Source organism: Elephas maximus, chromosome 19 (genome assembly GCF_024166365.1).
Source record: "Elephas maximus indicus isolate mEleMax1 chromosome 19, mEleMax1 primary haplotype, whole genome shotgun sequence".
Lineage (NCBI taxonomy): Eukaryota > Metazoa > Chordata > Mammalia > Proboscidea > Elephantidae > Elephas > Elephas maximus.
This window is the reverse complement of record NC_064837.1, coordinates 68,793,238-68,817,013: the sequence shown is the minus strand read 5'-3', so window position 1 is coordinate 68,817,013 and position 23,776 is coordinate 68,793,238. Positions and strand designations below refer to the sequence as shown.

Here is a 23,776-nt window from a genome sequence, read left to right as displayed (position 1 = left end):
GGTTCAGCCCCATTCTGTATACTCCGAAGCCGGCGACAGGAGGGAGGCTGGGTTTGAATCTGAAGGTGAGGGAGCCCGGGCCAGGGTGGGGACTGAAGGGGCCCAGGAATGGGGCTGCTGGCTGCAGAGCTGACATTAGGGAGCTCTGAAGTGTCCCCAGGGAAGAGAGACCAGAGGGGGGAAGGAGGAATGGGGGAGAAGGTGAGGCAGGCACACAAAAGGAAAAATAGGAGTGGAGAGAGCGCCGCAGAGAGGAAATTCCAGTGCTAATCACAGCCTTGAGATGAGCGGGCTGCTGTGCTCAGCACAGGACCCCCGCCAGTGCACCCCGCCAGCCCCTCTGTTTGGACTACACAATGACATCATGGCTTGGGCCCGTCACTCTCCAACACCAAAGGAAGGGAGATGGCGGGCTGGAGGGAAACCTGAGCCTCCCACAGGCTCCCGGGAAGGGGGGGACCTGAAACCAGGAGAAACCAGCCTCCAAAACCCTGCTGAGCTGGGCAGTCAAGCCCCGGGTGTGCAGCCATCGCTCAAAGCCAGCCCCTGGGCCCCAGACGGCCAGCAAAGCCACTTCTCAGAAACAGCCAGGGTTGGAAGGGCCCTGGGTCATCATCTCTGCTCCCTGGCCCTGGTCCCAAACCCGCCCCTGGAAGGAAGCACATGACCACATGCCCAAGGCCAAGAGGAAATAGCCTGGGCATGAGAACACACGGCACAGCAGGCGAGAGCCACTCTAGGCATCTCTCTGCTGCTCCCTGTTTTTCCTGGGAAGGAGGCCTAGGGGGGATGGAGGGGAGCTCAGGGTGGAGGTGGGAGGGTAGAGGGGAGATGATGGCATAGGGTGCAGGAAAAGCTCAGGTGCACGGGACACGGCGTCGGTCACTGCTCCAGGGCTGCTCCCTGACCCCCACTCCAGGAAGATGGGCTGAGGGGCCCTGCTAGAGTCCCTCTGGAAGGCCGAGAGACCCCCTGAGTCAAAGAGGAGGCACAGCAGGCCCACAGGAGAAGAGGCACTGCCTGTTCACTTCAAAGAAAACCAGGATTCCCAGCTGAGTGAAGCCACATTAAGTCAAGGAGGCCTCCCTGGAGGAGGCATTTAGTGGCTGCAGTCTAGGACATTTGCTTGCAGAGATTTCGGTCATGGCAGCCTTTTAAAGCCAATGACTTCAGGGACTCCCTGCTCACCCACTAGGACCCTTTCCTTTCTGCCTTCCTTTCTGGCCGCCATGATCCTGGCTGGGAAGACTGTGCCCTGCACAGAGGTGTGTAAGGGTGACATCCAGGCTGGCTTGCCAAGGCTGGGGTCTGGCATGCAGCTGCCCTCTCCCCAGGTGTGCCTGCCTGGGGAGGGGAGGAAGGATGAGGGCCACAGGAGGAGAGGAAGAGATGGGGTATGAAGGAGAGGCCAGGTCCTTACCGTCTTAAAGAGGCCATAAATGACAGTGATGGGTGTCGCAAGAGAAAACCCAGAGGGAGGCGGGGACCCAGAGCAGTGTGCACGTTGGCCTGATTCACGGTGACCCCATGCACAACAGAACAACATACTGTCTGGTCCTGCGCCATTCCCTGATCAGTTGCAGATCAGGCAGTTGTGATCCCTAAGGTTTTCATTGGCTGATTTTCGGAAGTAGGTTACCAGGCCTTTCTTCCTACTCGGCCTTAGTCTGGAAGCTCTACTGGAAACCTGTTCAGCATCACAGCAACACACAAGCCTCCACTCACAGCTGGGTGGTAGCTGTGTGTGAGGTGCACTGGCTGGGAATTGAACCTGGGTCTCCCACGTGGAAGGCAAGAATTCTACCACGGAGCCATCGATTCCCCTGTGATGGAGTGGAATCATTTAAAAGTAAACTCCTGGAGAAGCCACAGCCAGGAAAGACTCTAGTGGTGCCAGACAGGAAGTATAGCACAATATCTGCATTCCTCCCAGTGGGTTTCCCACTGGAGGCTTGAACCCTCTTCTGGACACTGCTGTCCCTGCCCAAGAAGCAGGATGGAAGATGTCATTGTCACCTAAGTTCCCACCATGCAGAGGCACCCCATCAACACTATGGGAAGACCTTTGTGCTGTCTCTATTCACGCATGGCTTTAATTTTACGTGAGATACCATGCAAGCTATGTTATCATGAACACTTTCTGAAAACAGTCTTTTTTATATTCCTTACCTTCCTGCCCTCCCCTGACAACCAGTGTCCACAAATGGGTATGTAACTGCCACCCCACCCACCAGCTCCAACATTCATCCCTTGGTCCTCCCTTGCATGTCGTCGTTTTGTGACACAACTGGAATCTTGTTTGTCTGTCTTCACAGCTCGTTCACCTCAGGACCAACTATTTCTATCAGTTCCCCTAAGTTAGTGGCTCTCAACCAGGGTGATTGGGGCCCCCTGGGGACATCGGACAATGGAGATATTTTGGGTTGTCACAGCTGGGGTGGGGGAGGTGGTGCTGCTGGCATCAGTGGGTGGAGACCAGGAATGCTGCTCAACACCCTACAAAGTCCAGGATGGCCGCCACCACAGAGAATGACCCAGCCTCAGGTGTCAGCACTGTCGAAGTTGAGAAACCTGCCCAAAGCCAAGAGGAGGTGGAAATTGGTAGCAAAATGCCCACGAGATGCTCACGGTGACTGCCTGGTGACCTGGTCCGTGTCTTCACACCGTGGTCTCGCCCAGTCACTCTCGACTCATAGCCTTGTCATTGTGCTGATGTCCTGGAGTGGGGAGCCCCACCAAAGAATGCTGGGGACGCATGGGGCTGGGGCATTCACCTGCCCATTGTGGCTGAGAATCTGATGTCCAGAGTGGCAGGGAGCCCATTCCTCTCTGAGAACCGCACATCACATGACTGCAGTAATCTCCCAGACAGACAGACACACAGACATAGTCCTGCCTGCTCCCCAATGCCCCCAGACCTGCCTAAGACATGCCCCTCATCTGCAAGCTCTGGGCTGTTGACTGTGTGGCTGTCTTCCTGAGCGTGCTGGGCAATTTAATGCCGTATCACGCCTGGCTCCGGGGAACCTGCCGGAAAGAGCGTGGGGCTTTCTGCTCCGCTCAAGCTGGCTCAGAGAGAATACCGTATTGCAGGAGGAAACAGATCTTGTTCAGATTCGGAGAAGCAGGACGTCTTCGACTGTCGCTGTGACTGGGTGGACACGGAGTCCGCCTGAGCTTGGGGAGCCTGTGAAGTCACTCTGCCTCTGTTTACCCTTGAGGAGCTGGGGGGAGGAAGGCTGGCACTCCTTCCTGGCCTTGGACAATATTTACTTGGCAAAGCCAGGCAGCTCCGGCTGGGCGTGTTCGGGTGTGGGTGGGATGAGTCGACACCCAGGCTGGGCTGGATGTTGTGAAAGGCTGGGAGGGGGTGGGGCAGTGTTCCCACGAGCGGTGGTGGCCCTGGGAGTGTGATCAGCCTGGCAGGCGCTGCCCCTTCCCATTCGTCCTGAGTCCCACCCGGTGCCGCCCTCCAGAGCAGACACAGCCACGGTCCAGGGAGGTGTGGTCAGCATGCACACAGCCCCTGCAGGGTCTCCTTTATGCTCCACTGGTCCCCTGCCCCCCAGTACCAAGACAGGAGGCAGAGAAGCTAGTGAGGGCGGAGGCACTGAAGGGTGCTACCAGCCCGGTGCCCTTCTTCTCCCTTCCCTTCTTGGCCATCCGCCCTCCCCAGGTATGCTTCTCCACTGAGGAGCCCTCCTGGCCACTAGAGCTGAGAAAGAGCGTTTCGGGGAAGCCAGTAACCAGGTTCCAGTCTATTCCTTGTCCGTCCGTAGTCGATTCCGCGTCTGTGACTTCAGTCTCCTTGGTTTGGAGTGGGGAGATGCTAACTGGGAGAGAAGGTAGAGGCCGAGAAGAGGGGGGGAGGTGGTTCGTGAACTCAAGCTGGGCCCCAGTAGGGGGACTCGAGGGGAAGAAGGCCTGTGGCAAGGACTGCTCTCCTCTCCCTCCTGGGCTCTGGGGCACTCATGGAAGCCCAGACATTAAATGCTGTGTGACAACAGCCACCTCTGGAACCCACATTCATGGTGTCACACAGCAGGGGAGCAGCTGTCCTCCTGGTTTGGGTGGGAAGGCAGAGCCCTGGTGAGTGGGTGCCCCTGAGTCAGAGCCTACCCTTCCCCTCTGGCCTGGTTCCATCTTGTCTCTGCCCAACTCTCGCCCACCCCTCCACACCGCACCATCCTCCCGGAAGTCAGGTCTAATCCTGAACACCTTCCACAGGCCTCCCCTCGCTCAGAATGAAATGTACGCCCCTCCCCCAGCCCTCTGGCCCACCTGGCTCTAATATCTGTCCTCTCCCAACATTCTCCTCCTTCCCTGACCTTGACCAAGTCTAGCACATCCCAGTCTCAGGGCCTTGGAATCTTTCTACCTGCCACGCCCAGGGACTTCTGTCCATTTCATGGACTGCCCAGTCCCTGCGCTGAGGACATTTCTAGTCTATAGTAGATGCTCAAATACACAGCTGGTGACGAAAGGAAGGAAGGAGGGAGGGAAATAAGGAAGGAAAGGGAAGAATAGGAGGAAAGAAAGGAAGGAAATAGGAAAAGAAGGAAGGAAGGAAAGAGGGAAGGAAGAATGGAAGGAAGGAGGGAGGAAGAGAGAAAAGAAAGAAGGCAGGAGAGAGAGAAGGTAGGAACCTGCAGACCTGGACGCTGTCTGCCTCTGGGCCCTCACCCCTGCGCACTGTCCTCTCTCTCTCTCCCTGGGCTCTAGCCACCTGGAACCATGCTCATCACCCCAGAGGAGCCAGGTCTCACCCCTCCATGCCCACCCCACCTGCCATGAAAGTACCAACTTATCTTTGGAGTCGTTCACTCATTTAACAAGTATTTCATGGGCCCTTACTATGTTCTAAGGTCCTTAGGTGGGGTAAACCATTTACGCTAGGTTACTAACCGAAAGGTTGGTGGTTTGAACCCATCCAGCAGCACTGAGGAAGAAAGGCCTGGTGACCTGCTTCTGTAAAGATTACAACCGAGAAAGCTCAATGGAGCAGTTCAACTTTGAAACACACGGAGCTGCCATGAGCTGGAGTCAGCTCTATGGCAACGTGTTTAGTTTTTGGTTTTTTACTATGTTCTAGGAGTCCCTGAGTGGTATAAACAGTTAATATGCTCAGCTGCTAAGCCAAAGGTTGGAGATTTGAGTCCACCCAAAAGTGCCTCGGAAGAAAGGCCTGGCAATCTACTTCTGAAAAATCAGTCACTGAAAACTCCATTGTCATGGATTGAATCGTGTCCCCAAAATATGTGTCAACTTGGTTAGGCCGTGATTCCCAGTATCGTGATTGTCCTCCTTTCTGTGATTTTTTTTTTTTTTTTTATTGTGCTTTAAGTCCTTTTGTGATTTTCTTATGTGTTATAAATCATACTCTCTGCCTGTGGTTAAGGAGGATTAGGGTGGGATGGAACACTCTTGCTCAGGTCACATCCCTGATCCAGTGTAAAGGGGGTTTCCCTGGGGTGTGCCCTGCACCACCTTTTATGTTACAAGAGATGAAAACAAAAGGAAGCAAGCAGATAGTGGGGGACCTCATACCACCAAGAAAGAAGCACCGGAAGCAGAGCAAGTCTTTTGGACCTGGGGTTCCTGCGTGGAGAAGTTCCTAAAACAGGGGAAGATTGATGACAAGGACCTTCCTCCAGATGTGACAGAGAGAGAAAGCCTTCCCTTGGAGCCCACGCCCTGAACTTGGACTTGTAGCCTACTAGACTGTGGGAGAATCAATTTCTGCTTGTTGAAGCCATCCACTTGTGGTATTTCTGTTATAGCGGCAGCAGGTGACTAGGACATCTGTGGAACACAGTTCTCTGACACACATGGGGTCACCATGAGTCGGGGGTCAACTTGACAGCAACTTTTTTTTTTTTTTATCCTTTAGGCCTGGGGATACAAAAAAAAAAAAAAACGAAACCAACAGTAATTTTCTCTCACTCCCCTCCCACCCCCCAGAACTTATATGCTAGTGGTGGTGGTGGTGGGATGGGGAATAGACAACAAATAAAATAAAAAGTCAAATACAGGGCCTAGTAGGTGGTGATGGAAACGCCGGGCAGTAAAAAGGGTGGAATGCGAGGACAAGGTGGGTAGTAATTTGAATAAGGTTGGTCAGGAAAGGCCCTGCTGCAGGTGACCTCCTAGCAAAGGGGTGATGAGGAAGTAGCCACGGAGGCTTCGCTGGGCGCTGTCCTGACTTGGTTTCATTCCGAAAGACATGGGAGTCACCACTGGGCTTTGAGGGGAGGGGAGACATTTTCAAAGCCCCCCACGCCCTGGGGCACTCTGTTGAGAATTGACTATAGGGCCAAGGTGGAACCCGGGGCCAGCAGAGGAGGTGTGATAGCAGGAAGTGGGGAGAAGGGAGGGATTGCAGAGGTGTGGCCGGCAGATGAAGGGTGGGGAGCAAGAGAGGAGCTAGAGGAGCCCCTGGCTCCTACGAGGGCACCTAGGCAATGGAGGTACCGTGCCTGGGTTCCTGAGCCAGGGAGGCGCAGCAGTGGGTTTGGTGAAAAGAACACGAGGTAGGGTTGGACACGTGAGATGCAGAAATAAATGTGGCCCAGGAACCCAGAGTGGGCACTCAGCTCTGGCCACACTGGGGAGACCAGAAGGAGCCGCAAAGGAGGCTGGGGAGGGGTGTGGGCAGCCAGGTGTGCTGGCAGAGGACGAAGTCCTGAAAGCATGGGAGGGCAGGTCTAGGAGGATGGCGTGATCCGCCTCGCCAAGTGCTGTTGGTACATCAAGTACCGTGTACCCTCAGGTGGGATTCTGGTACCCATGACCTCCGCGGAGAGCAATTTGGAGCCAGAATGGAGTGGGATTGAGAGAAGGGAGGAGAACTGGAAACTTCGAGTCTAGCCGCTTATCTGCAAGAGATTTATGCAGAGGGACGCTGAAAAACGGGGCGCTCTGGCGGGGGCAGTTAGCAGTGGGGTCCAAAGATGTTTGTTTAGCTCTTGCCGGGAGATACTCCAGCCTGTTTGTGTGCTGGTGGGATGGTTCGGTGGGAGGGACACCCTGAGGCAGGTGGGTAGCTGTGGGGCTGGGGGACCTGGTCTCCATGGAGAGGTCAGCCCCAACCAAGCAGCCACCCAGGCCCTTCAGTGCCTCTGCTGTGCAGGCCGAGAGGCCCCACTCCTGTTTTGCACCATCCAGCCTGCCTCTAAGGTGCTGACCACGCTAACACAGACTTGATCACTTGCATTTACATCTTGGCTAAAAGCCTGGGAACTCCTTAAGTTATCTGCTTCTCTTATAGGCTGACCAATTGATTCTAGATTCCGTAAAGCTCTCCAGCATTTCTTCCACTTAGAACGCAAAAGAAAAGAGGGAAGGAAGAAATAGAGCGCTTATGAGCAGCCGAAGTGTAATAATTTTCTGAATTACCTCTAGAAATTTAGCATCAAATATTTTGTGAACGATGCAGCTATATTTTATGCTAACAGAAGCTGAAAAAGTGACTTTGGATTTGTAAGGGTGCTAAAAAACAACTACCCTGCATACTAACTTTTCTCCAAATTGCCTGTTTGAAAGCACACACAATCAAAAAGGCAACATTTTTCCATTCTTCCAATATTTCCCTAGGTTCCATGTCTCCAGTCAGCACCACTCAATTGCGCAGGCCCTTACTGTTTAATTGGGTCGTTTTCTGGGTTGACGTCTCCTTTGCCAGATTACAAACGTCCTGAGGGCAGGAAAGACATCCTGTAGAACAGCTCAGCACCCTCTGCACACAGTGGGGTGCACAGAGGGGGTGCAGAGGCTGGTCACAGAAGGGGTATACAGAGGGGGTGCACAGAGGTGGGTCACAGAGAGGGGCAGACGGGGGTGCACAGAGAGGGTGTCAGAGGGGGTGCATAGATGGGGTGCAGAGATGAGTGCACAGAGAGGGTATACAGAGGGGGCACAGAGGTGACTGCACAGAGGGGGTGCAGAGGGGGGTGCAAAGTGGAGGTGCAGAGAGGTGTGCACAGAGGGGGTACAGGGCAGGTTCAGTGGCAGATAGACAGGGACCCTGTCCCCATTGTCTACACAGCCATCCACACTTGACATGTTGTCCACACCTTCGAGTTCCTCGCCTTTCCTAGAACTTAGAACTGTTCTGGGAAAAGTTCTTTTCAGTTCCAAAATATGTGGGTTAAGGGAGGGAGCCATGAGCAGAGCAGCAGCTGCCTTCCAGGCGATCCTACTGGCTCCTGGGCTCCTGAGCCCACCCCCTGCCCTTGTTGGCTGGTCAAAAATATGGCCAGTTTATGTAAAATCCTGTTTTGTTCACAGTAACCACTCCCCCCTCGCCCAACTAAACTAGCCAAGCACAGTTAAAATTCTGAAGCCTCCATTGGAAAAAGGAGCCCTAGTACGTTTCTCCAAGGCCACCCACCCACAGAGGGTACAGGAGGGGCGGCAGGGATGACCCCTATTCCAAAGGGCATGTCCCCTTTGCTCCATTTGGTGGCTCCAAATGTCCAAGGGGTCCCAAAGGTGGCTGGGGTCAGGCAGTGGATCCTGGCACCAAGCTGGAGGGGAGGGGTGGTCGGTGGGCTGCCTGGTGCCCTTGAGCCACCGACCTTGGAGCCCTAAGTGCTGAGTCAGGCCCCCCGGGCGCTGCCCGCCACCGAGGAGGCCACCCCAACCTCAGGCGATTTGGGGGGCTGCCCCGGGGAGGAGCGGCCCCCCGCAGTGGGAAGCTAGGTGGGCAGCGGGCTGGCCCAGGCCGGGGCTGCGGCCAGTGGCGCAGGAGGGCCCAGAGGTGCCAGGCTGAGCGCAACAAAAGCCGGGGTTTTGGTGAGGGCCGGGCGGCGCGGAGGAGGGGGCTGCTGGGAGCCCGCGCTGCACTGGCCGCCAGCCACCGGGAGGAGGAGCAGAGGCTCCTCGAGCTCAGTAAAACGCCCGCGCGACCGAGCCCGCACCACACGGTCGGTGGAAGGCAGAGCGAGCCGAGCCGGAGCCAGGCTGCGGCGCCCGCCCGCTCTCTCCTCCGCGCGGGAAAGCGCCCGGCCGGCCCAGCCGCGCCCGGACAAAGCGCATAAAGTTTGCGCGGCGCGGGGCCCGGTGCGGAGGGTGCGCCGCCCGTGGGCCCAGTGCCCGGCCGCGCGAGCCTACCCCGGCTCGGCCCGCGCCCCGAGGACGCCCAGAGGCGGCGCAGCGCAGCCCGGCCGAGCCGCGCAAGCAGCCGGCCCGCCATGGGCGCCGCGGCCCGCAGTCTGCGCCTGGCGCTCGGCCTCCTGCTACTGGTGGCGCCGCTCCGCCCGGCCGACGCCTGCAGCTGCTCCCCGGTGCACCCGCAACAGGCGTTTTGCAATGCAGATGTAGGTAAGGAGCAGCATTCGCGGCCCCGCGCGGCCCCACCGCCCCCTTGGGGACCCCGCGCCCTCCCCCAGGGCCCTCGCCTCCTCTGGAATCCTGCAAGTTGACGCCAAACCCTACTTTCTTTTTCCCTTTCCTTCGTGCCCTTTCTTTCCCTTGCTTCGCCGAGACGTTTCTCGACCTCAAAATTCCACCGAAATCCCAGCGGGGCTCCAACCCGGGATCAGGGAGCCAGGGAACGATCGGGCTTTGGCAGGCGGCGCGCCCTCGGATGCCAGTGCTGGGGCGGGGAAGGGGGGCACAGCGCTGGGTGGGGGTGGGGGGATCCACCTCGGTGGGCTGGAGGGGTGGGCACCCTCAGAAAAACTTTCCAGGTGAGGTGGAATTGGGCTCCCCTGGGCTTGGGGCTGGGCGAGGAAGGACATCTGGCCTGGCCTTCGCCCAACAGCCCATTTGGGGTTGGCCTGATTAAGGGGGTTGAGGGATGGAAGCCCCCCTACTGGGGCAGGTTGCTGGAACCCAGAGAGGCCATGGAGACCCTCAGTAGGGCCCCGTGGGCTGGCTTTTTGCCCTGTACGGGGCTCCACAAACAGGCCTGGGCAGGGAGGGGGACCCCCTGGCGCTTTACCCCTTGTGACTGTTTTTTCAGGACATCTATCCAAACGGAAGACTTAGGTCACTGCAGGGGTGGGTGGGGCTGGTTTGGCTGCTTTAACTCCCCAGCAAATATCTTGCCCTCAGGGCTCCTTGTCCCCAGGCGATGGGAGGGAGGAAGAGACACAAAGCTGGGCAGTGCAGGTTCCAGCTCTGATGCTCACAGGCCTCTCTGGCCTTGGGGCTGTTAGCCAAGGGGGTATTTTTTTCCTGGGCCATTCAGTTTAACCAAAACAACAAATACCCAGCAGATGGACCTCTGCAGCCCCTCAGCCTTCCCCATGGGGTTATTTTTGCTCCTCAGCCTCACCAAGCCCAGCATCCTGACACAAGGCCAGGTGCTTGGGGCAGGCCCCTCATGGCCAGACTCAAGCGAGCCTCTCCCTGTTGCCCCTGTGTTCAGCAATGCTCCCCATCCTCAGACCCCACCCGGCTCCTGGTTGCACCCGGTTGCCCTTGGGCTGCCCTGCTGCCCAGGTGGGAAGTTTTCAGTGCTCCTACCCGTGGGAAGGTATGGCCCAGGGCACCTGGGCTTGGGTGTGTGAGTGGCTGGAGAGGAGTTTCCAGAAAATCCGACTTAGGGGCAGTGAGGGCTTTGGTGCTCAGCAAGATATGGTGAAGCACGAGAGAATCTTCTCATTGGGAAACCAGGTGGGCTTCCTGCAGGGAAAGAGAGGGAGTACCTCCTTCCCACCCACCCTGCAGAGCAGCCAGGCAGGCAGGGGTAGGCTCAGGAGGACCCACACGGCTCCTTAGTCTCAAGGGCTCATTCTCAGGCACCCACTGGGAAGGAGCTGGACCACGGCCGCACCCATCATCCTGGCTCCCTGCCCCTTCCCACTGACCGCCTAGTTGTAAGGTGGCTGCAGGTGAGGCTGGTGGCTGTTTCTGCTTTGGGTTGGCATCAAAGACTTCAAAGATCAGGGAGCTTCAATATGCCCTGAGGCAACTTCTCATTTTCTGAATGTCTCCCATCTGCCTGGATTTCCTGGCATTTGCGTCTCAGGCATTGCAGGGAAGTCATCGAATAGCCCAAGTTTTTAACCCCACCTCAGCTCGTAGGTCCAGGCAGGGCTCAGAGCCACACGCCACAGCCCGAGTTGCCCCCCTTGCACCACATTTCCTTCACCCGCGGACGGCTTGGGGTACAGAGCAGGGCACCCCCTCAAAAAACCAGCCGCCGTTGAGTTGATTCTGACTCACAGTGACCCCTCGTGTGTCGGAGTAAAACCATGGGATTTTCAGTGGCTGATTTTTCAGGAGTAGATTGCCAGGCCTTCCAAGACGCCTCTGGGTGGACTCAAACCTCCAGCCTTTCAGTTAGCAGCCTAGGGCATTAATGATTTGCACCACCCAGGGACTCTGAGGACATCGCAGATTAAGGTTATTACGAGCCAGGCCCCTGAGGGGCTCTCAGATAAAGCCAACAGTGAAATAATGGTTCCCCACCTTGGCTGAGAGCCGGATTGCCCGGGGGGCTTTTAAAACCTGCACAGGCCTGGGTCCCTCTGTATAAGATGCCAGTACAGAAGGTCTGGCCCAGGACCTAGGCTTTTGTGCTTTTAAAAGCCCCCACGCCCCCAGGTGTTTCAGTGCAGCCAGAGGCCTGGGAGAAGGGCGGTGGCCTGGCACCTGTGTCGGGTTAATAAGAGGCTGACTTTTCTCTGGCATGCTTGCTCCTTTTATTGTTGGTAGATGCAGACTTTGTAATGGTCTGCTGTCTGCAAGAGACAATTGACTTAAGATACTCAGATTTCTCTTTAATGAAACAATCCTGCCCATGGGAAGATTCCTGGGAGCTCTCTCCTGGGCTCTTGCTGATGGTAAGATTGGAACCGTGGTCAGCAAAAAGGTTCGTTATGAGGTTATAAACATAGTGTGGAGGTGATCTGGTCTCCCCGAAGGCCCCAGCTCCCTGACCTTTCCAGCAAAGCCAGGACAGCCAGGAAGCGTCTCCCGTCTCCCTAAGAGCACATACCCAGTCTGTGCTGCTGGCTGCGATTCCATCTAATGGAGTCCTTCGCCATCTATTGCAAGGCTGCATAGCGACAGTGATCTGGCTAAGACCAGCTGTGGGCTCCCTTATGCAGCAGCTCCATGAGCATGAGCCTGGAGCTGGTCGGCCGAATGAGCTACTTGGCAGAGCTAGGCTGCCGGGGCCTGCGTCTGGAGCCGTGGGTGAAACAGGGGCTCGCTGGACTAGACCGAGAACAAAATCTCCCTCTGGCCTGGGTGGCGATGCCCGGAGGCACTCATTCTAGAAGAGCTCTTGGAATGCTGGATGCTGTCTTTCTCAGGGTGTTCCCTTTCCAGAAACTGCTTTCGCCAAAGTGTATGGTGGTCTCTCTTACCAGGTGGGGAGGGGCTCACAGCCAAGGCCAAAAGGCCCTTTCCCAGGGTGGACGGGACAAGGGTGGCCTGATTCCTAGCGGGCCCTGGTGGGCACAGCATGCACTGGTGGGGACCAGATTATAGAAGTGGGTGCCCCAGAAGACACACAGCAAGCCCCCCTAAATAGCCCTCTCTTCCCAGACATGTGTGCTTGGGACAGGACACAGGATCAGATTCCTGTGCACTGAATCAGGCCCAAATGCGTGGTGGCGGCGGAGGGTGGGGGTGCTCTTGAAAGTTGGGCTGTGTCACACTTTTGTGAGTCCCGCTTCTCGTATTGGCTGGTTTCTGTTTCTGTAAACAGCTATGGGCTGGCCTGCTCAGCCTCGGGGGATGTGTGCCAGGGGTGTGACAGGTACAGCTCTGTCCCTGTCCCCAGGCAGCGAGTGTGTAAGTGGTTTGCCAATGGGTAGTCGGACCCTCCCTGCCTGCCTGGTGTAACATGACGTAAAGGAAGTCAGACTTGATGTGTTTCAGGCAAAAAATTAATGATGGATAAGCTTTCGAAATGACCAGAATTCAGAAGGAAGTGCATGTGCCAGAGCTGAAGATAGAGGCTCCCAGAGGGAGGATGGGAGACAGACCGTGGTGGGGGCTGGGACATCTGGGCTTGACTTCGGACAGTGTCCCTGGAAGGACACGTTTTTCTGGAGGATGGACCCTGAGCTGCTGGGAGGTGGGGAGAGTAAAGAGGTCTGTGCCAGGTGTGGGCCCGCACTGTGGGGCACAGTAGCTGGGCAGGAGCTCTCCCGCACCATCCTGTCCCCCTCACCTGTGACCTGAGGGCCCTGTGCAGCCTGGGGTCTGCTCGGCTGCAGGAATCTGCCAATTCTTGGGGTGCAGAGCCAGCAACGTGGCCCAGCAGTGGTCTGTGAGCTGCAGGTGGGCTCACACCTGTCTCCTGGTGGCTGCCCCTGTCTCCACAGATGCAGCGGGGTTGCCTGGCAGGTCCCACTGACATAGGCTGTGCAGTCCAAGTCCTCCATCGACTTTTAAGTGAGGGGATGTGTACATGAGGGGAGATGTACGTGGCCACCCTTGTCCTGATACAGAGCCACCCATGGACGCCCAGGGGACAGGTGGAGGTGACCCTCCTGCACAAAGAGATGTGCTTTGAGTTCCTCAGGCTCCACGAGGATGGAGACAGCAGCAGGAGAAAGAAACAAGAGGAGATAAAGAGAAGGAAGAAAAGACGGGCCTCATTGTACTGCCAAGGACACAGCTCCACCCACCCAACACCCACATGCTTACACTCCCACACCCCACAACACACATCACACACACACGCAAGAGCTAGAGTGTCTGGACAAAAAGCGTGGAGACACTGCAGCCGTGGGCACCGAGGATTGTAAGTGGTGGGGGAAGTGGAGGAAGGGAGGAGAATGGGGGCAGGGAGGAAGGGGACCTCCAGACCCCGGGGTGACAAGAACATCAGTGTCTCCGTGAGGGCAGGGGACGGAGAGGCCCCACTCACCTGGACCCCCGAGGCCTACGTGCTGGCTGGAATCCATCCAAATTCTGGGCAACGTACAGAGCAACCAGAATGGAAATACTGAGAACATCACGTGTTGTGACGAAGGCGACCTGTGTCGCTGAACAGTTGGTATAGAAATTGTTAAATGGGAACCTGAACTGCTGTGAAAACCACTGAAAACACAATAAAATATTATTTAAGAAAAACAAAAAGGGAAAAATGAAATTCTAGGCAGCGGGTAGAGTTACGGAGGATTTCATTTCCTTTGCTTGTCTGTATTTTCTATGATGATTATCTATTGTGTCATTATTTTAAAGTTAAAAGGCATTCGGGACATGAGTGGAAAGAGAGAGAGGTGGGGGGCTGTCTTCAGGATGGGGGGAGGCAGAAGGGCCCACCGAGAGCGTAAGAGAGCTGGGCTGGGGGGGACAGAGATCCACCGCTCAGGGCACTCGACCTCGACTTGGGCCTCGGAGGTACAGACTGTACAAGCTCCTTGTTCATCTGCCCAGAGGCTTAAGCAATTTTTTTATTTTTATTTTTGTTGAGATATAATTCACATAGTCTACAGTTCACTCTTTTAAAGTGGGCGACTCAGCTGTTCGTAGTGTATTCACAGAGTTGTGCGACCATGATCACAGTCAATTTTAGAACATTTTTATCACCCAAAAGGGAACTCTGCACCCATTAGCAGTCACTGCTTCTTCTCCCCGCCTTCAGGCTCTGGCAGCCACTCTTTGGCTTTCTGTCCTGCGGACTTGCCTATTCTGGACGTTTTACGTAAATGGAAGCCTATAATACGTGGTCCTTTGTGTCTGTTTTCTTTCACTCAGTGTCATGGTGTGAGAGTCTACCCATGTCGTGGCATGTACCTGGACTTCGTGCCTTTTTATGGCTGTGTAATATTCCATCATATGGACTGACCACATGGTGTGTATCCATTCATCTGTTGATGGACACCTGGGTTGTTTTCTACTTTTTGGCCACTGTGAATAGTGCTACTGTGAATATGCTTGTGAGTTCTTTGTGTGGACGTGAATCGTTTTCCTCTTTAGATTTTTTTTTTTTAAAGTAGGGTATCGACACTTCTTACATTGCCCCCATTTACCACTTTTTGAAGAATAAGGGAAAGCAGAGGCAGGAGCTTGGCTTGCTGGGAGAGAACGGGAGGGCACCGGATTCTCTTCCAGGGTGATATGGCAAACCACGTCAGACCTCTGAATGATTTTACTCCCATCTCTAAATTAAGGATGATATTGTCTGTCCAAAATATCTTACTACGATGTGGTAGAAAGCAGATCAAAAGGCGTTTAATAAATAGACTTCTGGATAGACCCCTGGGAGTGGGGTGAGAGGCAGGAAGCCACCAGACTAGATGGAGGGAAGTAGACAGAAAGGCCCAGAACATTGCAGTACCTGCTTCCTCCTCCACCATCAGCCTGTCCCGGTGGTGAGCAAGCTCTGCTGGCTGGCCGTGCAGGCTGTTACAGGGAGGGCTCCTGGTTTCTGAAAGGTTCTGATGGAACTTGATATCGGGAAGAGGATTCTGTGCAGAGCATACAGTGGGGTCAGACCACAGCTGGGTCCCAGTCACCAGGACTGTGTTGGGAATTTTATTTTGAAAAATTTCACATCTACAGACAAGTTGCAAGAGTAGTACATGTGCCCTTCATCAGGGTCTGCCAAGTGCTGGTGTTCTGCCAGACTTGTTTCATCTCGTAATTACTATTTGTGCTGAATTCTTTGGGAGTAAAATGTGGACTTCCGGATACTTCACCCCTCACTCTTTCAGAGGTGTCTGCCAATAACAAGGACATTCTCTTACATAACGATAATGCAGTTATCAAATGCAGGAAGTTTAATATTGGTGATATTAATGAATTCAGTCCATATTCAGACTTCGCCAGTTGTAACAATAATATCCTTGTGATGGTCCTTTTTCCTGATCCAGGATCCAGTCCAGGACCACATGCTGCATTTAGTTGTCATGTCTATTTAGTCTCCTTTAGCCAGGACCAGCCCATCAGCTCCTCTTTGTCATTCATGATGAAGACAATGCTCGGTACCCCTATAGGACAGAGTAGAACTGCCCCATAAGATTTCCAGGAAGCAGCTGGTGGATTCAGACTGCCAACCTTTTGGTTAGCAGCCAAGGTCTTAACCCCTTTTCCACCAGGGCTCCATATGATGAAGTGGAGCCCCGGTGGCGTAGTGGTTAAGAGTTCAGCTGCTAACCAAAAGGACAGCACTTTGAATCCATCAGCCACTCCTTGGAAACCCTATGGGCAGCTCTACTCTGTCCTATAGGGTCGCTGTGAGTCGAAATCAACTCGGTGGCAACGGGTTTGGTTTGATTTTGTACTATAAAGTGTCCTGGTGGCACAATGGTTAAGTGCTCGACTGCTAACTGAAAAGTTGGCAGTTCAAACCCACCAGGCTTCTGTGGGAGGAGGACCTGGTGATCTGCTCCTGTAAAGATTATAGCCTAGGAAGCCCTACAGGGCAGTTCTGCTGTGTCACATGGGGTCACTATGAGTCAGAATTGACTCAACGGCACCCAACAACAACAACATACTATAAAGTATGTTCTATAAAGTTGTCCTTGAAGAGAAAGTTTCCTGACCCCTAACCTAGGTCATTCAGGTCTGACTGTACAGGTATGAGCTCCCTGGTACTCTGCGTATGCAGCTGGCTCGTCCCTCTCCTGGCCACCTGGTTCCTACTTGCCAGAGCAAGCAGGATGACTTGAGAAGAAACGTACCTGTAGAGCATCATCCTCCAAACCCACACGGAAAAAAAAGACGCAGTGAACTCGCGTACCTGCTGTGGGCTCGTGAGGCTTTGGGCAGCGTAGCCTAGAATAGAGAGAGGCGTGCCTCAGACAAAGGCCTGGCTTTTGGTTTTGGAAGAGACCCTGAGATCTCTAAAAGGATTTCTTGGGGACAGAACCTCCTTGGGCGGAGACTTTATTTGACCCCTTTAGATCTGTAGTCTGGAGAGATTGGCTGGGCCTTCCAGCCCTGTCAGCATGAGGGCCACCTCCTATTGAGTCAGCAACACAAGTTGACATTGGACTGGGCTGTGCCAAGGCCCCTCTGGTATCCTCAGAGACAGTCTGCGCAGAACCCACTTTAATAGCTGATCCTTAACCAAGAGCAGAATGAGGGGCTGGACCAGCATTTTAGAGAAAAGGATAAAGTGGAGGGTATTGGAAGGAACTTTGAAGGGACTGGTTCTGAACCCCTATTCTGCTCTTCTCTGAACCTCAGTTTCTTCTTCCGCGGAAGCAGGATTTAACTTTGCAGGGTTGGCCGTGGAGGACACAGGGTCAGTTTTTGGTGAATGAGTATGGTGTGTAAAAGCATCAGGGGGCCCAATCGATGGTGGTTCTTGGCTGCTCCCCCCCGCCAGAGCTGTAGACCCCGGACAGTGCTACTGAGGAACTTTCTGACCTCTGCCCTGGAACCCTTTAAAGAGAGTCACTTCTGTGGAACAGAAAATGGGCTTCCCCTTTCCACTCGATGTGGCCAGCTTTCAGTCCTTCCTGTTACTCCCATGACATGTCAAGCCCAGGCTTCTCGCAGCTGCCAAGTTCGCCTCTGTGGCCCTTCCTCCCTGGGTACCAATCAAGAGCTCCAAGAATGTGGGTGGGTTTGAGAGCAGCCCCAGATGATGTAACAAGAGCAAATATGCTTCTTAAAGATCACACCAGTTTGGCAAGTCCTCAAAAACTGAAACAGGGTTACCATAAACCAAAAACCAAACTCGTTGTTGTCAAGTCGATTTTGACTCACAGCGACCCTATAAGACAGAGTAGACCTGCCCCACAGGGTTTCCAAGGCTGTAAATCTTTACAGAAGCAGATTGCCATGTCTTTCTCCCGTGGAGCAGCTGGTGGGTTCAAACTACTGACTTTTCTGTTAGCAGCTGAGCACTTAACCACTGCACCACCAAGGCTCCTTAGAGTTACCATCAAAGATAGAAAAAACAAACAAACAAACAAACCATTGCTGTCGAGTCAATTCTGACTCATAGTGACTATATAGGACAGGGTAGAACTGCACCGTAGGGTTTCTAAGGATCAGCTGGTGGTTTCTAACTGCCGGTATTTTGGTTAGCAGCTGTAGCTCTTAACCACTTCTCCCCAGCAGGGTTCCCCAGCAATTCAGCTCCTAGGTATATAGCCAAAAGGCATTAAAAGCGGGTGTCCAAACAGACCCATGCACACCAGTGTCCGTAGCAGCACTATCCGCAATAACCAAAAGGTGGAAAGAGCCCAGATGTCTGTCAGTGGACCAGTAGGTCCACAAAATGTGCTCTGTCCATATGATGGGATAGTGTTCAGCCATAAGAAGGAATGATGTTCTGATACACACTACAATACAGACACACCTCAAAAACAGTATGCTGAGTGAAAGAAGCCAGACACCAATGGTCACGTATTGTATGGTTCCAAAAACAAACCAAACCACTAACCGTTGAGTCAGTTCTGACTTATTGTGCTCCCACGTGTGTCAAAGCAGAACTCTGTTCCATAGGGTTTTCATGGCTGTGACCTTCTGGAAACAGATTGCCAGGCCTTTCTTCCAAGGCACTTCTGAGTAGACTCAAACTGCCAACCTTTCAGTTAGTAGCCTAGCACTTAACCACTTACACCACCTGGGGATTCCTGTATGAGTCCACTTATATGAGATATCCAAAATAGGCAAATTCATAGAGACAGAAAATAAATTAGAGGTTACCTGGGGCTTGAGTCGGAATCGACTTGATGGCACTGGGTTGGTGGGGGCTGGAGGGTGGGGGAGAGCTATTGCTGAATAGGTACTGAGTTTCTATTTGGGGTGATGAAAAATATTTTGGAAATAGGTAGTGGTGATGAGTATACAATATTGTGAATACATGTTATAAATATGTTAACACAATTTTAAAAAATCACGCTGATCCCAACACTAAACAGAAAAGTTACCTGTGATGGTCTGCTCCTTTGCCTTTTCCACGCTGTGCCACCATGTCCTGTAAACTCCAGTTAGTTGAGAATGTTCTATGCTGACCATCAAGACCTCAACATCCCCTCTGGATTCCATGACGTGGGCAGGAAGGAAAACAAGAAGAAAGCCAAGAGTGTGACGGAAGCATTGGACGTGCAGGCTTGTAGTAATGATAACTTTACCTTGCGTGTCTAGAGAGTTTGCACATACCAATGACATCTAAGCCACACAATACACCCTGTAAGGTACGAGGACATATCATCGCCAGGGTCTTCCCAATGCCAAGGAAGATCACGTGCCCATGGTGCACAGGAAGAAAGCCTGGTGATCTATTTCCAAAAACCAGCCAGTGAAAACCTTAATGAATCACACAGAACATTGTCTGACTCCCTGGCTTTGGACACGTCATTAGGAGGGATCCATTGCTGGAGAAGTATTTCACGTTTGATGAAGTAGAAGGCCAGGGAGAGCGAGGGGGACTCTTGGTGAGACGGCTGGCACAATAGCCGCAACAATGGGCTTGGATATGCTAGTGATGGTGAGGATGATGCCGTTTGGGCAGCATTTCGTTCTGTAGTATGTAAGGTCGCCGTGAGTTGGAGTCGACTTGAAGGTAGCAGCTGTCTGTCTTTCATCTGTGGAGTCTCTGTGAGTTAGAATGGACTCAACGGCAATGGGTTTGTTTTTTTGTTTGGTATTATCTATCATCTGTCTGTATATCTATCATCTACCTATCTCTCTCTCTACCTATCTACCCACTCACCCATCCATCCATCCATGACTTTTCAGTGCAAAAGGACTTTTCACATATTTTCCTATTCACGAGGTCTCTGCAGGGTAGGTGAGGCAGCTATTAGCTCCTCACTGTCTGAGGGGAGCAGTTGGTGACTTGCCCAAGGTCTCACAGCTGAGGCGTTGGTGCCAGGACTCCTGATCCTGGCTCCGGTCCCTGGAAACAGGATTTGACTTCATGGCTTTGGACTTTCCGTTGCTCCGTTCCGTTGGGCCAAGGGTCTTGTTGTCGTTGGAAATGCCTGACTAGGGGTACGTTTGGTCTTCAGGTTCGCACTTCAGAGCCTTGGAAGGGCCATTTGGCAGCACCTAGCAGGGGCTTTAAAAACAAGTGTTGTTTCACAACTCCTCAGACGGGGATTGGGCTGGACAATGGGATGGAGAGGGATGCTGGTGAGGAGTGAGCTTCTTGGATCAGGTGGACACGAGACTATGTTGGCATCTGCTGTCTGGAGGGGAGATGAGAGGGTAGAGGGGGTTAAAAGCTGGCGAAATGGACACGAAAAGAGACAGTAGAGGGAGGGAGCAGACTGTCTCATTAGGGGGAGAGCAATGGGGAATATGCAGCAAAGTGTTTATAAGTTTTTGTGTGCGAGACTGACTTGATTTATAAACTTTCACTGTAAGCACAAAAAAAAAAAATGATAAATAAGTGTTCCCTTTGATCAAGCAATTCTCTGTGTAGGACATTCTCCTAGGGAATTCGTTAAGGCACATGCAAGGATCGAGACACAAGAGTGTTCATCTCAGTCTTGCTTGTCTTAGGGAAATGTTAGAAGCACCTACGCACACAGGAGCAGGTGAGACAGACAAACCACGGTGCCCGAGACTCTGCAGGCATCAAGTGGTAGTATTAAGTTTTTTTTTTTTTTAATTGAAATGTAAAAAGTTAGGGGAAAGTAGACATTCTTCTACAAGTGTCCATTCCCTCATTTTCTGTACTGAATTTGAATTATACATGTAATTTTAGTTAATTTTTTTACTGAGGTAAACATATATATATACCTATAATAAAAAAATTGCCATTTCAACATTTTTTACATGTACAATTCAGCACTTGGCTGTTAACCAAAAGGTTGGTGGTTTGAACCCACCCAGCAGCTTCATTGGAGAGAAAGTTGTAAAGATTACGACCAAGAAAAAAGATTACAGCCTCCTATAAAGATTACAGCCAAGAAAACCCTATGGGGCAGTTCTACTTTGTCGCATGGGGCCGCTATGGGCTGGAAATTGACTCAACAGCACCTAACAACAACAACAATTATGTTATCACGTACAGCTATACCATTATCTATTTACACATTTTTCTGTCACCTGTAACAGAAGCTCAGTGCGTCCTAAGCAATGACCCCCTCTTCCCCTCACTCTCACCTGCCCTGGTAACCACTAATAAACTTTGGTCTCTAGACCAAATTCCAGGTATTCTCCAATTCTAGGTATTTCATATGTGTGGCATCACACAATATCCGTCCTTTTATGTCTGCCTTCTTCCACTAGGCGTAATGTTATATTGTTGTTAGGTGCTGTCAAGTCAGTTCTGACTCATAGCGACCCTGTGTGCAACAGAACGAAACACTGCAGGGTCCTGCGCCATCCTCACGATTGTTGCTGTGTTTGAGCCCATGGTTGCAGCCACTGTGTCACTCCATCTCATTGAGGATCTTCCTCTTTTTCACTGACCCTCTACCTTACCAAGCATGATGTCCTCCAGGGACTGGTCCCTCCTGATAAGATGTCCAAAGTACATGAGACGAAGTTTCACCATCCTGGCTTCCAAGGAGCATTCTGACTGTACTTCTTTCAAGACAGATTTGTTCATTCTTGTGGCAGTCCATGGTATATTCAATATTCTTTTGGATGATCTTCGGTACAATTGTACTTGTGTATGATATTATTGTTCAATAATTGGTGGAGCCATAATGTTATGGATGTGATTTAAAGTTAGAATTTGATAAAGTACAGGTCTAATTCCAGTCAACGATAGTGTGGGCCAGACCTGTAAGGCTGGGCTTGGTTCCCTGTCAGGAGGCAGAACCTGTGTAGGCAGAAAAACCGTTCAGCAGAGCAGATTAATCCAGAGGGTAGGCGCTGCATTGTAGGAATTACTAGGGTCTTTGTCTTTGGTCATCTAGTGCTGCCATAACAGAAATATCGCAAGTGAGTGGCTTGAACAAAGAGAGGTTCATTCTCTCCCAGCCTAATAGGCTACAAGTCCAAATCCAGGACACCAACTCTAGGGGAAGGCTTCCTTTCTCTGTTGGCCCTAGACAAAGGTCCTTGTCATCAATCTTCCCTTGGTCTAGGAGCTTCTCAGCACAGGAACCCCAGGTCCAAAGAACGTGCTCTGCTCCTGGTGCTGCTTTCTTGGTGGTATGATGTCCCCAACTCTCTGCTTGCTTCCCTTTCCTTTTATCTCTTCTAAGATAAAAGGTGGTGCAGGCCACACCCCAGGGAAACTCCCTTTATGTTGGATTAGAGCTGTGATCTGGTAAGGGTGTTACTTCCCACCCTAATCCTCCTTAACATAATCTAATCAAACTCATCTTGCCTTTTTAACCACAGGCAGAGATTAGAATTTACATCATGTAGGAAAATTACATCAATCACAAAATGGAGGACAACCACACAATACTGGAAATCATGGCCTAACCAAGTTGACACATATTTTAGAGGGATACAATTCAACCCGTAACAGTCATGTCGGGAGAGCCCGGCTTGGGAGAACTGCTCTAAGTTGGCAAAGGCTGGAGAGATGGCAGTGGGGGCAGCTCTGTGATATTCGGAAAGGGTTGTCAAAAGCCCTGTTGCTATTGCTGGGTGCCGTTGAGTCGATCCCAACTCATAGCGACCCCATGTGACAGAGAAAACAGCCCCATAGGGTTTTCCTGGCTGTAATTTTTACGGGAGCAGATTGCCAGGTCTTTATCCCACAGGACCGCTGGGTGGATTTGAAACACGCACCTTCCAGTTAGCAGTTGAGTGCTTAACTGCTGCACCACCAGGGCTCCTCATCCTTTCCTCTGTTGTTGTTGTGTATGTCTAGTCAATCCCGACTCAGGGAGACTCCATGTGACAGGGTAGAGCTGTGGATAGGGCTTTCTGTCTGTAACCTTTACACAAGCAGATATCCAGGTCTTTTCTCCTGCAGACTCAGTAGGTGGGTTCAAACCAGCAACCTTTCGGTTAGCAGCCAAGCGCTTAACCTTTGTGCCGCTAGGGCTCCTTGTCAAAGGCCCTGAAGGCTGTACTTTTTGGCCACCATGTCGGTCCCTTCCTTTCTAGAACTTTCTGTTGCTTCAGGGTAGATAGACAGGCCCATGCTGAAAGGCCAGTATTTGGGGACATTTCCTGGGAAGGGGAAATGGACACATGGCTTCATATCTACAGGGCCAAGAAGAGGGACCAAAGGAAGTGGGTGGGGGAAGGTGGACTGTGATCGAAGCTACTTCCATCCAAGGATGTTCACACGTGGATACCTCCTCCTGGCCTGCGCTGGGCCTAGGGCAGCTCGGCCTGAGTCATCGACCAGACAACCTCTCCAAGGGCCCTCCCAGCACAAGACAAAGGCTTTTTTTGTCCCAGGTTCAGCTCCCCTGAGACTTAAACCTCCCGAGATTCCCAAACATCAGCCAAATTCTTGCAGTTTGTTTTATTAAGAAACAAAACCCTGAGAACCAGTTGCCTTGACTTCTTGGGACCCAGAGCATGTTCCCTAAAAAAAAATGGAATTAATTAACTGTCAAATTTGTGGAGGGTTTCCCAGCCTAGAAGCAAGGTCGAGAGTGCTCGAGGTCTTCTTTCGTGCAGGTGAGTAGGTGACGGAGGGGGACCACACCAGGGTCCTTTCTCCGTAGCCTCTGGTTCAGCTCTGCTCAACTGGGCATCCTTGAGGTGTTTGGAAGCAGGAGCTTGCTTCCCCTTCCTGCTCTCCAAGTTGGAACATAAGGTCTCTCTATAGGAGAAGAGGCATTAAACATTGTCAGCGGGGCCTGACCTTGAAGTATACCTGTTTGGCAGCCTGAGGCTCAGGGAGAAGAGCGACACCCTGAAGATGAGTGATGCTACGAGCTGGGCGAGGAGGGACGGCTCTAACACCAGGTGTTGCAGGGAGGATTTTTACATGCAGCAAACAGCGCTCACACACCTGGCAGCTCCAAAATGC

General features: G+C 52.6%; 1 protein-coding gene across 1 annotated transcript in view; it reads left to right on the top strand.

The window, feature by feature from the left end:
- The first annotated feature begins 8,887 nt into the window (after positions 1–8,887).
- TIMP2 (TIMP metallopeptidase inhibitor 2) overlaps positions 8,888–23,776 on the top strand; it is a 56,491-nt gene continuing 41,602 nt past the window's right edge. Inside the window, exon 1 of the mRNA XM_049859347.1 lies at positions 8,888–9,321. Coding sequence (XP_049715304.1) covers positions 9,192–9,321 — 130 coding nt within the window. The 5' untranslated portion in view covers positions 8,888–9,191. The remainder of the gene's footprint in view (positions 9,322–23,776) is intronic.